We start from the raw sequence: 16,733 nt of genomic DNA on the forward strand, positions 1-16,733 counted from the left end.
TATGTTATATGGGTTGGAGACGGTGGCACTGACCAGAAAGCAGGAGATAGAGCTGAAGGTAGCAGAGTTAACAGTAGAATTACCAGAGCCAACCAAAAAACTCGTAAATCCGGCCCACCTTAAATCCCTTTGCACCTCTTTCAGTGTCTTTTGTTTTCTAAATGTGCTGATAAGCTCAAGCAGCAAGCAGCCTGTCATACCATCCCCCATCGCCTCAGAACTGGAAAGAAGTTCTCCAAGTTCCTGCCTTGATTGATTATCTGGGATTGAGCTAACCGGAATTGTAAGGGGAAATAATTTGATGTGTGTTTTATGTCTACAACAATCTATGTAAACACATCGTTAAAACAGAAACGTTTTTCATGTTTTAGTAATAAATAACAAAATGTAGACATGAATTGTATAATGTGTGAAAGCTGATGACAAATATCAAATAAACACTTTCACAAGAGGTACAAGTACAATATGACAGCTTCCATGGTGCTGTCATTAGAGCTGCCGATTTATAATCTGGAGTTCAAAACCCCGGCAAATTTACCATTTTGAGTAGTGAGCTGCTCTTACTATTAATATTATACAATAAAAACATACATTTGATTTGTGTCTGTAAGAGCCAGTGGAAATTTATAGTACTTGTAAAAGTTACTGTTTTTTTTTTGGTTTTTACTTTTTACTCTCCCGGTCACAATCATGATTCAACACTCATCCAGCCCCAATTCCGCCCCCCCCGCCCCACCCCCCACCAGCTGACAAACAAACGCTGGTGAATCTGCCTTCTTCTTATATCACCGTCACTTTAATTTTTTTTATTCAGTTTTATTGAGTGTTCCTGCTCACACTGAATTAGTAGGCGCCTTAAGGTCCATGATGTCAAAACCGCATTGACAAAAAAAACAGACACATAGGTATATATGATATTTGGAATAACTCATTTTATGACCTGTATAGTACATTTCAGAAAGCATTGCGGCACTCATGCAACATTATTCATATTATTCATATTCATTGGCATGCCTTCTTGCGCTTGTAATCAGTGACTGCGTTTTTTTTTTCATCTTGCCAATGCAGTCTTTCACATTTTTCTGCGCTATATGCAATCATCAGATTCAAATTTTAACAGTTCCCACACATCTAAAGACTGTCCTGTCTACATTGAAGGGGTTGGGGAAGCGACGGTCTTGGAACAAAAGCTTGTTGATGTTGCATACTCTTTTGCTTTATCCATCGCCTTTTCTTGTAATAAGTGACGATGAAGTTCCTCTTCAAGTTGAGCAAAGAACACTATTCTTTTCTCAGTGGCCCATGTACTCTTTCTTATATTTAGGAGTTTTTTCGTTGGCACTGGTAATTATAGTGTTAAAGATGGTAAGATTTGCACTGGGCGTGACAAGGATGGATAGGATTAGAAATGAGTACATTAGAGGGTCAGCTCAAGTTGGATGGTTGAGAGACAAATTCAGAGAGGCGAGATTGCATTGGTTTGGACATGTGCAGAAGAGAGGTGCTGAGTATATTGTGAGAAAGATGCTAAGGATAGAGCTGCCAGGGAAGAGGAAAAGAGGTGGGCTTAAGAGAAGGTTTATGGATGTGGTGAGAGAGGACATGCAGGTGATTGATGGGTGTAACAGAACAAGATGCAGAGGATAGAAAGATATGGAAGAAGATGATCCACTGTGGCAACCCCTAACGGGTGTAGCTAAAAGAAGAAGAAGACTGTATATTAAAAGTAGCAGCAGCAGGCCTAGTACTGACCCCTGTGAAACACCATGGACAAATGGCAAAAAAAGCCGAAGTAGGTGTACTTTAGCTTGGTTTCTGTGTACACTGTGGTGGAATGAGCAAGTGACTAACCGTGATGTCCTTTAATTTTGACACTGTCCTCTTTTCTGGTACTGTCTCCAGTAAGTCTTTGGTCAGTCCTATAATACAACTGGCCTGTTTATAAAACTGCACCACCTTCACCTTTTTCCACCTTTGCCACCAACAGCTCCTTTATCTTAGTCAGTTTCAAAAGCAGATATTTGTTTCTGCACTCCATAAAAAAATCTGTACTTCTCTCATCATTGTTTTTACATCCTACTATGGAGACATCATCTAGACATTATAAAGACTGAAATTGCATTAAATTGGTTGTAGAGGGAAAAGAGCATGGGAAACATGACAGCTCCTAACCAGTCCTGTGCTGCAGACGGATATTTCCTACAGACATTCCTTAAACTTCCATGATCAAAGAAAATGTGGGAGCATCTGCTTTCAATGTGTAGAGCTTATTCACAGACTGTGTAATTTTAGAAGCAGTAGAGAAATCATAGAACATGATCTTGACCACTTTACTAGCTTTGCTCAACAGTGAATAGGTGCTGTATTGCCCTATGTTATTATCCATCATCAGCTTTGCTGGAATTAACATATCATTTGAATGCATAGCTTCAGTCTACCTAAAAAGATGTTTGTACAACCAATTGAAGTGTACAAGTAACATAATTTTGATACCTTTAAGACTAACCCCCATTATTAATGTCTCTATTACAACCCCAATTCCAAAAAAGTTGGGATGCTGTGTAAAATGCAAATAAAAACAGAACACAATGATTTGCATATCTCATAAACCCATATTTTATTCACAGTTGAACATAGATAACATATCAAATGTTGAAAGTGAGAAAATGCACCATTTTAAGAAAAGAATAAGGCCATTTTAATTTGATGGCAGCAATGCATCACAAAAAAGTTGGGACAGGGCCATATTTAACACTGTGTAGCATCCCCTCATCTTTTACCAACAGACTATAAACATCTGGGAACTGAGGAGACTAGTTGCTGGACCTTTGGGAGAGGAATGTAGTTCCATTCTTGTCTGATGTAGGATTCTAGTTGCTTAACAGTCCTGGGTCGTCTTTGCCATATTTTTCGTTTCATGATGCACCAAATGTTTTCAATTTGTAAAAGGTCTAGACTGCAAGCAGGTCAGTTCAGCACCCAGACTCTTCTACTATGAAGCCGTCCTATTTTAAATGATGCAGTTTGCAGTTTAGCATTGCCTTACTAAAATATTTAAGGCCTTCTCAGAAAAAGACGTTATCTGGATGGGAGTATATGTTACTCTGTATATATCTTTCAGGACTGATGGTGTCTTTCCAGATGTGCAAGCTGCCAGTTCCATAGGCACTAATGTATTCCCATACCATCACAGATGCAGGCTTTAGAACTGAGTGCTAGTAACAAGCTAGATAATCCCTCTTCTCTTTACACTGGAGGATGCGGCGTCCATGTTTTCCAAACAGAATATCAAATTTCGGTTTGTCTGACCACAGAATAGTTTTTCCACTTTTCCTCAGTCCATTTAAACTGAGGAGATGATATCCAGAGAATATTCTGGCGATTACACGTTAGACATTTAACCTGCATTTGTGGATAGCACATCAAACTGTGTTCATAGACAATGATTTCTGGAAGTGTTCCTTAACCCGTGCAAAATTGTCCATTACAGAATCAGGCCTGTTTTTAAAGCAGTGCCACCTGAGGATCCGAAGATCATGGGCATCCAATAATGATTTTCAGCATTGTTCCTTGCACACAGAGATGTCTTCAGATTGATATTGTCTGCTGTAGATGATGAAATATTCAAAGTTCAATTTTACACTGTGGAACATTATTGTGAAATTGTTCCACAATCTGTAGACACATTTTTTTGCATATTGGTAGACCTCTGCCCATCTTTACTTCTGAGAGACTTTGTCTCTCTAAGATGCTCTTTTTATACCCAGTCATGTTACTGACCTGTTGCCAGCGGTTTCTTTTTAGTACAACTTTTAGTGCAACTCTTCTTGCCCTCATCCCAACTTTTTTTTTGCTGCCATTAAATTCAAAATGAGTTAATATTTTTCATGAAATAGTAAAATGTCTCACTTTCAGCATTTCATATGTTTTCTATTTTCTATCTATATATATAAAAGTGAATGTGTGCATGTATGTATGTTCCAGCAAGATGTGATGGCTAGAGCGATTTTCATGAAACTTCGTACGCATGTTTCTCAATGGTCAACTAAAAATACTGTAGGGTGAAATCAGCCCTAACCCACCCTCTTCTGGGTAGGGTTGGGGGTGATCTTGCGGTCTTGTATGCATGTTACCATCCAGTCGACATTCAGAACAACCACCAGAGGGTGAACTGGAGGTGACTGCCAGCATTCTTTATGTTTGAGCACCACCGCGCCTGCCTGTTGCTTTTGAAATTAAATAGAGTTCTGGAAGTGAGGCGTAGAGTCGGGGTGAGGGCTCCAGCTCCAAGGATATGCAAGTGAGGTCAGCACTCCGGCATAACGAAACCTCCAAAGAAAGACAGTCGCTTAGCTGCTAATTCACAAATGATCCAAGCGTGTCGGCAACACAAATCCTCCTAAGAGAGAGATGCCCAGAGTAGTTTTGACGATTTCAATACTTTCTAGGATCCCATGCTTTTAACAGCATGGGCTTACACAGTTAGTATATAGCAGGTGACTTCCAGCATTCTTTATGTTTAAGCAGGACCGCACCCTGTTGCTTTTCAAATTAAATAGAAATGGGCCGGTTCCGAGCGCCAACTGGATGATAACATACATACAAGACCGTAAGACAAGGGCATTAATGAGTCTTTATTGTGTTAATTTATTTTTATTTTTAAAGTGGTGTTTTGCATTTTTTTAAATTATGTTTTTCTCAAACAATTAAAAAAAACACTTTATTTTCCTCCAGGGCAATGCTTGGTATTTCAGCTATATGGGCTGATGAGATTTGCAAATCATTGCATTCTGTGATATTTACATTTTACACAGTGTCCCCACTTTTTTGGACTTGGGGTTGTACATTTCTACATAAAGTGAATAAAAAAAACAATACACCTGTACAAGCAAAACATCACATTCTTCTCTGCTGTAACCTAAAGGTGGCAAATTAACATTGTATCCCCATACCACCTCCTTCCCGCTTATATTCCCTTACATCTGGTATTATTGAGTAAGCAGTGCATAGTCTGAAAAAAAAAAGAAAAACTAAATAAAACATGGAGAAATCTAAACACTCTTACATTTGTTTACTTTAGAGCCTCCAATTTTCCTAATGAGCAACCCAACAAAGTGAAGTTTTACTGTTTTTTTTTTTTTAATCATTTTGTTGGACTCAACCACTTGTTAATGATTTTTGTTTGGTTTTGCTTATAAGTAATGGAAATATTTATTCTTTAGTGTCATAGAAAAAGGTGGTTCATGTGTAGACCCATTTGTTCTGAAATGTGCAGGAAGGTCAGCTGCACTTTGCTATTGCTTTCTCCCACTTATTAGAACTGAGGCACTAAAGCTGCTCATGCCTGTCTATGCGGTTCACCTCAGGCTTCTTTGGCTTGATCCCAGAGGCCTCAGCATTGCATACAAACAATAATCCACTTGCTTTCGTAAAGAGTTTGGGGATTCTTAAACACACTTTCAGGCCAGCAGTGTTCTGGGAAGCCAAACAAGGCTTCATTAAAATGTACACTATTTGGCTAATCAGCCTTTTTATTATTTTGAGGATTTTAGCCTTATCTCCTGTTCAGATCAATATACTGCTTGCAGTACAATTTCCTTTTCATGCTAATGGAAAAAAAATTGCAGCAACAAAATTTCTCTGGAGGACAGCCTTGGATAAAAATGTTTCTGCTGCATCAAACATGTAAACATCTTTATTAAGAGTGAGCACTAGGCCATTAAATGAAGAAGCCTGGCTGGGAGCAAAGGGTTCAGCCTTGCTAACAAACAAGCGAGACCAGCCTGGACAAAGGCCAGATATTTCCCTTGTGTTTAAAAACTAACAATGCGTTTCTTGTTTTGGACATTTAAAAACATTTTTCATTGGTTAATAAAGATGTTATGTAGCGAGTCCCTGTTGGATGTTAATAGAAGTCAAAATAATTCACAGCATTGTCGCAAGGATTTTTAGATAGATTAGTGCCCCCTTGCCATCCTCAGCTTGGCACCCCACCAGGCTAGTCAGTGAACTCCAGAAATAGCAGACATTGTGCTCTCAGTCAGATTTTCTCCCTCCCTGTTATGCCACGATGCTAATAGCTTTCAAGTAATACAGTTGAGCAATCAGGCACCAGCACTTCCCAGTATCTTTTTGCTGCTTTCTAGTTTACAGGGAGAGAATGGCCAGCAAGAGGCACTCTGATTTTGATTGAGCGATACAGGATAGAAACATCTCTGATCAGTATAAAAAAAAGATTCTCATCAAAAATCACAGTAAGCAATCGAAGTAGTATACTTTGGATCGATGTTTTAATTTGCTTTGCTCAGACATGTTTCCTTTGATGCCTTGAAAATGCTCATTTTCACCAGATACTCTGTATGGCTGTGTTTTAAACTCTGATTTTTTTTGTATAAGGCCAGTAATTTTCACCTTCAGACCCACATGTTTTTTCAGACACATGCTCCTACCTTGAGGATAATAAGTAGTGCAGTACTTTACATAGATTGAAAACCTGTGCTTGCCAGATGCTTTAGTTATTTTTTTGGGATTTTTTTGTCTAACAGGACACCATAAACTAGACCACAGGAGAGAGTGCAGGTTTACGAGGGAGCCATGGAAGAGAGTCAGTTCCTACCAGTAATCAGTTTTTGGGTGACAATGTCTGATGTTATGGCTGCTTTGACTTGTGTTGCTCACATATACCCTTCACCCCTGCAGTTGTAAATTGGGTTAATCAGGTTTCACAATGAATAAATAAATGATAAGTTTCGGTGCCTGTGTGGAAGTGGGGAATAGCCTTCTAATGGCCCACATTTCTTTGTGCCCTCTTTTTGAATTATTTATAGTCCTTGTAGGGAGGCAGATGCATGTTTCTAGAGATGAAGACCTAATTTACAATCTCTTTGTTGGTACAGTGGAGAGAACTGTAGGAGAATATGGACATTGTCAGTATGTCCCTCAGACAAAAACCAAGCATTATTTGCACTTTAAACTTCAGTCACACCTTAATAGGACATGATGCAATTTAAGGAAAACTTGTAGCAGTACATCCAGCCAGTGAACAACTTTGATCCTATTATATTCCAGAGGGCTTCGGTACTTTAAGCAGCCTGAAACTGCATTCCTGCCTTGCCAAGATTATAAATGGGCCATGTCTGCATGCAAGAAGAATGGTGCAGCTGATTCAAATGCACAGTAATACACAAGTCTTTTTATTGCATATACAATATGTGCAAGATCCATGTGTAATTCCTTGGAGAGCTTTGACAAGTATACAGCAGATGCATGCTTTGTCTTGTTTTTAGCAGGCATGCACACAGCTAATCCAGTGTTTACAGGAACACTTTTACTAGGTGGGCTATTTATAGGGTGGCTTAGAAGATGCAGCCTCTTCTTCTCTTTAAGTGCATATTAAGATAAGCCACAAATAGTTTATGGTTTGATATTTTCATGAATGACAGTAAAAACAAATTGTGTTTTGAAATTGTTTTTTAGAGGAGGAAGGAGGACTGCAAGGTAAAAATGGAGATATGGCAGAGGTATTTTCCTTATTACCATATGTTTAGCTTTTGGGTGCAGAGAAGGAGAAGAAGTGGTAAAGTACCTAGCAGACGTGCTACAACAATTGTGAGGGATTGACACCTTTCTACCCACTTCATTTTTTGTTCATAACGCACAAAATAGCTTCCTAATATATTGTAGATAATTTTTCAGCTCTTACCTGAAAGCAAAAATAGCTTTATAGCCATTCACAACCTTTTGTAGTGTCCGTCTTTGAGGAGTATACCAGCTTTGTTAAAAATTAATGATCTGCTCCCTATTAAAATATTTTTGCCAGATCAGTTTTATTTTTCTCCTCAGGACTTAAGATCTACAGACATTTTAACATCATCTCATTTTTTCTAGTTGTGTATATCTTAACTTTAATGAATTTGACTATGTTCTGGAAAGCTATACCTTGGACTCTAAATTATACTACTTTTGTTTTTTGGTTTTTTTAGAGATCCCCTATGGCAGACGAGTCACTGAGTGCCAAGGTGAGTATTTTGCTTTAGCTTAATCTTCTTTTTAGAAATGAGCCTTTTCTACCCCTGTTTCAATCATCAAGCCCAACCAGGGCAGTCCTGGGTAAGACATGCTTAATGCCTTATTGTTTATCAACCACCTTGCATGTTGCCCTGTGAGCTTTTGGGTGCTTGCAAGGTCACTGAACGATTTAAGTCAAAATGGACTTGGTGTTCCTGATCAGTGAAATGCCAATTGTTATCAAGTTGAGAATATTTGTGCTCCTTGCCAAACTGCCATTTGTACCTTTGTTTTCTGCTTGTCTTTTATTCTTTATAATAATATTAATAATCCTCATGTTTTCCTAACCTGTTTATACCAGCACAAAATTGTGGGACCGCTGGAGGCTATCCCAGCATTAGCTACAAGGTCACTTGCTCCAGGGCACAGTCATTCACACATTTATTGTCACTTATATTTTGTAATTCACTTTATAGGGATGTGGTAGGTTGGTGCCTATCCAAGAACAGTATGTTTGGGTGCAAGACAAGACACTATCTGTCACAGGGCATATATTTAGAGTTACCAAGTAACTGTAAAACACATCTTTGAGATATGTCAACAAAACTAAAATATATGCAGAAAAGCATGAGGACACAGGTAGACATTTAAACTACACATGGATAATGACAAAGTTAGGAACTGGACATAGGCCTGCAGTGTTGTTCGGCAACACTACTTACTACACCATACTATGAAACAATTTTTATGAACTTACTATTTCCTTTAGAGGGTTACAGCATCAGGGATAAGGCAGTAGTCTTTCTATGATTATGGCCTGAGAACTTTGCATTTGCTTAACCCCTTTTTATTAATTTAACCCTTAATCATGAACTCATTTACAATGTTAATTTTATTAGTTAGGGACTCCATGGTAGCCTTTCCACCAGAGGTCTCACCTTTAGGCTTGTATCTTAGTAGATATCCTACCTCGCTCTTCTAAAATGTGCCACTGATTTGGAACTCCAAAGGTAAAATCAGTGTAGCAGATGGTGTGCAGCTATCCTTTCTGTGTTCTAAATATGAACTCTGCACTGACCATTTTTGTTTCTTTTTCTCATCTAATTCTGATCCTTTACCTTTGTCTCTTAACTAATGACTCCTTCTTGTTTTTTTCCTTTTATTTCTCCTAGTGTGCCTATTGTATTCAACAAATTAGAGCGCAAAATGTGAGTTTTAACTCCTTTCTCCCAAAAGCTTCTAGCGATGATGCTTCTTAATACAGGTGCAAGTATCAGTGTCATGCAGAGAACACAAGGACATGTTCATTCAGTTCTTCAGTGTGCTTTGAACATGTCACAGAGTACAGGTCGTTTATGAAAGAAGCTCAGGGGTTTCTCCCTAAGATATGTTTATTGTTACCTGCTTTTGCTTTAATGGAAACCATATAGTGTGTGCTTTTTTGCTGCACTTTGCTTTTCCTTTTGCTTCATCTAATCTGTGGATGACAGTTGGCTTTCCAAAGCTTTGAAGATGAGCCCTATGAAATACTAAGAGTCATGTGGTTTGACTCCTGCTTGACAGGAATAGAGGGTGCTACAGGCCTTGATTGAATTGAAAACACGTTTCTGCCTCAGCACACCAACCAATCTCATCCTCCCCACTCTCTCACCTAGCTTCTTTGTGAGCTGATGCCAGAAATATTTATGGCTGCAAAGCATGTCTCCCACGCTCAGCAAAAACAGCATACCCTGGCAGTACTGCACTTGAGCTGATGATATACACTCAGGCTCTGTGATACCATGACTCAAAATTGCAACTGAGCATTACTGACCAGAAGATTACAATTTCTTCACCTCAGGACTGATGCAGCTCAAGCAAACTAGTTTTACATGGTAGCTTTTGTTTCTGGAAAATGTTAGAAGCATTAATTTGTAACAAAAAGTGGAGCCCTCTGGCACTGGTTTCCTGATTGTTCAACTCTTAAGCAATATTTTCTTTATATATATATATTTAAGTAATATTGAGCAATAATATTTATAATATTTTATATTAATATCAACTGTAGTAATATTTAATAAGCAATATTTGCTCCCTCTCTCTCTCTCCCTCTGTAAATATTTATAAATAGTGATGTAACCTGGGGTGTCAGCGAGCCCTAAATCCCCAAACACGATCACACGAGTCCCGGGTTCGAATATAGGATGGTTTACTAAACACACCACCACGAAGTTGCAAAAGCACAAGTAATTTTTCTCCACAATACCTCTCCTCTCAATTCCTCTCACCACCACACTGCCCTCCTCCAGTTGAGTGTTGTTGCACGTCCTCCCAGCTTTGACTCGCCTGGATAAGGGAATGCGGTGCCCTTTATTAAGTGCCAGGGCTATTGCCCGATGGAAGTACTTCCGGGTCATACAGAAGTCCCATTTATTAGGGAGTGCATCTCCCTGTAATGCCCCCTTGTGGTACCCACGGACCCCAGCTGGGCTGTGTTGCTGGACTACACTTCCTCGCATGCCCTACTGGTTCTGTACTAAGCACCGTTATCCAGGGCTGCTGCCATCTAGCGTCCTGGGGGTGTAATGTATCCCCAACTGATGAGTTGTCCGTCCATCCCTTCTGGCCATCTCTTCTAGGTCTGGCTTCATCCTCTCTCCTGGATATTTATATATCCACATAACATAAGGTAGTAATCAGTCCATGATGAGGTGTCAGTCAATTACAGGGCACACTCTTGCACACATGTATGATTTACTTCCAACTATACTACAGCACTTTTAACTGTGATTCTTCAGAAATGTAGCATGGTCCTCTTCTTTCCAGCTCCATGTACAAAATTAAATATGGCTGTGTTTTGATGGCACAATTGTACACTCATTAAGCCTGTAATTTTTTGGCTGGTTGCACTGCTGGTCCCAAATCAACATCTTCAATGTTGTTGGCTCAAAGGCATTATCCAGAACTAAATAAACTTGTTCAGAGATGAACATGTGGTATTTTTACCCTGCATTTCCTAGGAATGAAGCTGCAAAATGGAACAGTAACTGCTCTATCCTGAAGTGTATTGTGCTTTTTAGCTTTTTGTTGTTGTTCAAGTTCAGGTTTATTGTCATTTATAAACAGTATAATAAAATCTTTACTAGTGTGTCTCCAACAGACTATTGAGAGTAGTATGATACCAACAATAGACAATGATTCATCATTCTTTCTAGACATGATATAAGGACAACATTTAAACAAGTTGATGTCCCTACATTAATTGTATAAAATTTCATGTCCTGTTTTAAAAACCTGGAGTACCCATTAACCTTTCTTAATGTCAGCAAAACCAAGAACATGGTCATAGACTTCAGGAAGCAGAAGACAGACTACACACCCAGCTACATTGGAGTTGTGGATTAAGCTTTAGAGAGGATGAGCAGCTTTAAATTTCTTGAAGTGACCATTACTGATGAATTTAAATGGGCACAACAGGTTTTGACTATTGTCGAGAAGGGTCTCCAACACCTCTAGTTATTCAGGCATCTAAAGAAATCTCAGATTTCTCCATTTGTTCTTATGATCTTCTACAGATGGACAGTGGACACCATCTTCACTGGCTGCATAACATTTTGGTACAGCACCTGCTCGGCTTAAGATCACAAACACTGGCAGAGGGTGGTAAAGGCAACACAGAATATTACTGGCACCCTGCTTCCTTATATTCAGAACAAACACAACCATTGTTGCCTTAGAAAGGTAAAGAGAATAATTAAAGACCTCAGCCAAAACTGTCAGCATGAGACAATAAATATACACATACTAGTGTGTATATGTGTGTGTGTGTGTGCCATGCGGTGGGCTGGTGCCCTACCCGGGATTGGTTCCTGCCTTGCGCCCTGTGTTGGCTGGGATTGGCTCCAGCAGACCCCTGTGACCGTGTAGTTAGGATATAGCGGGTTGGATAATGGATGGATAACAGGCAGCCCTATGGATAAAAGCTGCCTCCTAATCTAGTGGTTTGAATGTGAATTTTCCTGAAGCTTTGACACAAAGAAGGAGGAAGAAAGTAACTTACTTCTCACATCATGAAGACCGCATGAAGAGCCTCTATGTTTGGTCACTATTCAGGTAGTGGATGTGTAGGTGCTACACTACAACATGTACTTGGGCATCTACATTAGTAGCAGGTTGTACTGATTTCATCATACAGAGGAGCTATAGAAGAAAGGGCATAGCAGCCTCTTTTTTCTTAAGAAACTGTGTTCCTTTAATATGAGAAGTGACATCCTTCACATCTTCTACAACTCTGGGATGGCTGGTGCAGTTTTCTGTGTTGTGGTGTGCTGTGCTGGAAACATAACTTCAAGAACGGCCCACCAAAGCAACAAGCTAATTAACAGGTTAGGCTCAGTCAGGGGATGTACTCTTGACTCCCTGGAGGTAGCAGCAAAGAAAAGAAGTAGAACAAAACAGAGTGCCACCATGGAAAGTTCTGCACGTCCTCTCTCTGGCACACTAACACTGTGTACTTTCACCCAACAAATTATTCAATAGAAGTGTGTCAAGAAAAGCTACTGTGGTGCCTTCATAGCAACAGCAATATGCCTCACTGTGATTGCCAAGCCAGAAGTTTTCTTTCTTTTCAGTCATACTTTTGTGTGTTCAGGCCATATTGTGAGAATGTATATCTATCTATCTATCTATCTATCTATCTATCTATCTATCTATCTATCTATCTATCTATCTATCTATCTATCTATCAAAGTAACTGTGGTCTTTAATGACACGTTTACATTTCCAAGGCAATATGAGAGTCATTCTACTTGCCACAATGGAACAGGAAGAAAGAGAATATGAAGAATGGCTGAGGTATTTAATAACACTGTTTACATTTCTAAGGCAGAATGAGATTCATTTGTCCGGAAGAGAAAATATGTATATGAGTAATATTTTCTGATCATGAACTGAACTGGTGGAGTGCCAGGATTTTAAGCAAACAGTGAAGATGGTCTTCATACTGAGTGCCTGTAGAGATTTGTGAGAACAGAGAGAGACATTTGGGCTTTTCCTAAAATTTGTCTGTAAGTAAAAGTCTTTTTGATAATACCTGATATGTGTTGTGCCCACTTCAGGTTTCTTACTAATGATAATTCACCAAGAAATTATACCTGATGAAACTGTTCCAAGGGTCCTGTAACGTTTAGATGGAAGTGTTTATAGCATTTTGCATCCTGTGGCTAGCTCTTTGGTTTTGCTGACATGAGATTGCTGGCCTTAAACCATTGTATCAAAAGTTAGATCATGTCTCCGTAAACTGTCTCACCATCGTTGGTAATCAGCCTACAATGATGGCATCATTAGCAAATGTAGTAATCAAGCTGGAACTTTGCATGGCTGCATACTGTGCTGTATTGTAAAATTAGAGAAGACAAAAAATAGGATTTCTGAAATAGTTTTGCTTTTTTTTTTTCTCGCCTTATACAATTTCTTGTATTAGGAATTTGTTAGTTTTCGCATACCCCTTGGGGTCAGAGCACAGGGTTAGCCATTGTACAGCGCTCCTGGAGCAATTGACAGTTAAGGGCCTTGCTCAAGGGCCCAGCAGAGTAGGATCTCTTTTGGCAGTGGCGGGGATTCAAACTGGCAACCTTCGGGATACCAGCGCAGATCCTTAGCCTCAGAGCCACCACTCCTGGTTGCCTGGTCCTCAATCCTTACATCCATTATCGAACCCGCTATATCCTAACTACAGGGTCACAGGGGTGTGCTGGAGCCAATCCCAGCCAACACAGGGCACAAGGCAGGAAACAAACCCCAGGCTGGGCACACAGATGGGACAATTTAGGATCGTCAATGCACCTAACCTAAATGTCTTTGGACTGTGGGAGGAAACAGGAGCACCCAGAGGAAAACCACACAGACACGGGAAGAACATGAAAACTCCACGCAGGGAGTACCCGGGAAGTAAACCCAGGTCTTCTTACTGTGAGGCAGCAGCACTACCACTGTGCCACTGTGCCACCGTGCCCCCCAATTTCTGTCCTTTATATTTTAATTCTGACTTGTAATAAGGGAAACCAGGTTGCATGTAGTTTTACCAGTAGGTGCAAATTTAATTCCTGCCTAAGCAGTGAGGATATTAATTCAATTGTCAAGTGTACAGCAACGGGGAATTTGACCTGAGCTACTCATATACTGGCATCTGCAAATAGCTTCCTTGGTTCCTGGAGCCATTTGTATTGGTCATTACTAAATACTTTGGTTTTGTAATGAGTGATCTCTTTGGTGTTGTCCTCTATTTTAAGGTTGTTAATGTGAATTACTCTTAATTTCTTAAAGTTTTTCTGTGATCAATTCATGTTTCATCTTTGAGCTGAGAAATTGGGAGCCACTGAAGACTAAATTCATAGTTCTATTGTTGTGTTTAAATTACTGTTGAGAGCATGGGTCATTTATTTATGCAATGTTTATTCCTCCACAAAATTTTACTCTGTATATACTGAAACCACTTAGGATAGATTTAAGGTCTTTTGATCCTGGAGCCAGACTTAGCACAAGCCTGGAGCCAAACCTGGAAAGTGTATCAGTCAGTTGCAGAGAACACCGTGTCAGAAGCCAATTTAGATTCACCATTTAATATAAATAACTTGTGTATGCCGTATTTGGGGAATAAAAAAGGTGTGTTGTGTCTTAGGAGTCATCTTGGTTTGAGGAGGGCAGTGTGGCCACATGGTTCAGGGGGTTAACAGCAATTCAGACTATATCCCCACTTGCCTGGTGGCCCTTTGTTCTTCACTGATTAGGGTAACTGTGGTGGGCTGGCGCCCTGTCCGGGGTTTGTTTCCTGCCTTGCGCCCTGTTTTGGCTGGGATTGGCTCTAGCCCCCGTGACCCTGTAGTTAGGATATAGCGGGTTGGATAATGGATGGATGATTAGGGTTAGCACCAGCTCTACAGCAGTATGTTTGTGCAGTATTCTGGGATTAGTGCATATTTTTGTAAGTAGCTGTATACTGTAAGAACTTTAATCCAGTTTGTGGTTTCCAGTCTTCTTGTGTCACTTGTTTTTATTGCATACCTTGACCATCACTGACTGTAACACATGGTGCAATGATCTCTTGTTTTTGTGTTGCTTATGTGTGATTTGATAAATGGCACATACTATCTCTGAGTGTAACTGTGGTATCTGTAAAGACTTGTCATCTCCATTATAAGCTAATTGTATTGAGATGCCTCACGCTGCTGCTGACATGAGCCCCTTAGGAATAATGGTTTGCTTTTTTTAATCACTTTATGAAGTAGACCAGTAAACAATGATGTTTCGATGAATTGTTTTGTATGTGTTTGGTTATAATTTTTTTTCAGGTTTGAGGGGGTGTATATATTGAAACTGCATACTGCAAAGTAAATTAAAAAATAAAAACAAAGTAAGCAGAGAGGGGTTGTGCCTCAGAGCTGTTGAAACCACTTGCATTAAAAGGAAACTTGGCTTTTGGAAGAACGCTGAGTAAATCCGTCTCACATGGGTGAACTCTGTAGCCTTCATAAATTTTAAACGATCCCGTAAATAGGATGGAGAGGAAATAAATTAATTCAAGACACGCGCTACTTTTGACGTCTCCTGTCTTGTGCTGCTGCCAACGTGGAGCTCTGAAGACACAAGAAAACTGAGGGCTGTGGCTCTGGTTGTTGTTAAAAAAAGGCTGTAGAAAAGAGTTGAGCTAGTAAAGACATGCAAGTGCAGCTTCACTAGAGTTTCACACACAGTTCAAGCCACCACCTTTTATACCCCCACACCCACAGTGGTTTACTTTTCTGTTAAGTTGCCAACATTCTCTCTATAGCTCTTCTATAAGTAACAAAAAGAGAGAGAGGACATTTGAAAAGCTAAACCCATTTGTCTCACTGTTGTAGAAATTCTCATGCATTTGTTATTTACATTTTTTCTTTACTTTCTACTGTTTTCTGCTCTTCACACAGCCTGAGCAGTTTCTTTTTTCTTTTGGCATTTCTAGCACACAAATATTACTCGACTAATGGTCTAATAAGTGTTTACTTCAAGTCAGGTTAACGACTTATGTTCCAGCTCTCCTTATAGCGTTCATTAAACAGGATAGTTAAAGCAAGAATGCTTTATTGCCATTTAATGGCAAGTGATAAATATTTGAGTTCCTATTAATAAAGCACTCGAAAGGCAATAAATGGAATTTACTATCTCATTTGGGACTGCCTTTCTTGAGCTCCTGGAGATCTCTGCCAAGCTGGCTTAGACAATACTAGCAATATTGAAATTTGTGTTTTCTATAGTATTAGGTACTTCTGCATGAAACGGGGAAATTAAGTCTCTTTGGTGTCTATGTGTTTAAAGGACAGTATGTGCTTGCGTTTTTGCCTTGTGTTTGTCAGGATACACTTTATGCCTAAGGTTTAACACTTCTTTTGAAACATAAACTATTTAGAGGAACAGTGTGTAACATGTCAGCCTATTACATATTTTAAAGGTAATATCCCTGTTTTTGGCTCATTTTATTAATTTCAACAGTGTGCCTGGTGTATGGAGATTTGAGCATGTAATTCCAGATAGAGAGGAAGCACTGTGGGCACTAAGGGTGAACCCTTCCTTATTTAAAATGGTGTTAGCTGTGGGGATGACCTTTGCCAGGGGCAATTTATTTTAGCAAGGGAGACTGTAACACATGTACACTACTCACACTCGTACACTCATATATATTTGTCTATTTAAAGTCACTATATTATGTAATG

General features: G+C 39.5%; 1 protein-coding gene across 5 annotated transcripts in view; it reads left to right on the plus strand.

Moving 5' to 3' along the window:
- The window catches only part of col16a1 (collagen, type XVI, alpha 1), a 350,415-nt gene that overhangs the window by 153,490 nt on the left and 180,192 nt on the right, over positions 1 to 16,733 (plus strand). For 4 of the 5 annotated variants that reach the window (XM_039740383.1, XM_039740384.1, XM_039740386.1 and 1 more), the window contains exons 9-10: positions 7,983 to 8,018; positions 9,180 to 9,215. In XM_039740383.1, the coding sequence (XP_039596317.1) occupies positions 7,983 to 8,018; positions 9,180 to 9,215 (72 nt within the window). The remainder of the gene's footprint in view (positions 1 to 7,982; positions 8,019 to 9,179; positions 9,216 to 16,733) is intronic. The other variant, XM_039740385.1, reaches the window with a different exon arrangement.

Source organism: Polypterus senegalus, chromosome 17 (genome assembly GCF_016835505.1).
Source record: "Polypterus senegalus isolate Bchr_013 chromosome 17, ASM1683550v1, whole genome shotgun sequence".
In the NCBI taxonomy this organism is placed as follows: Eukaryota; Metazoa; Chordata; class Cladistia; order Polypteriformes; family Polypteridae; genus Polypterus; species Polypterus senegalus.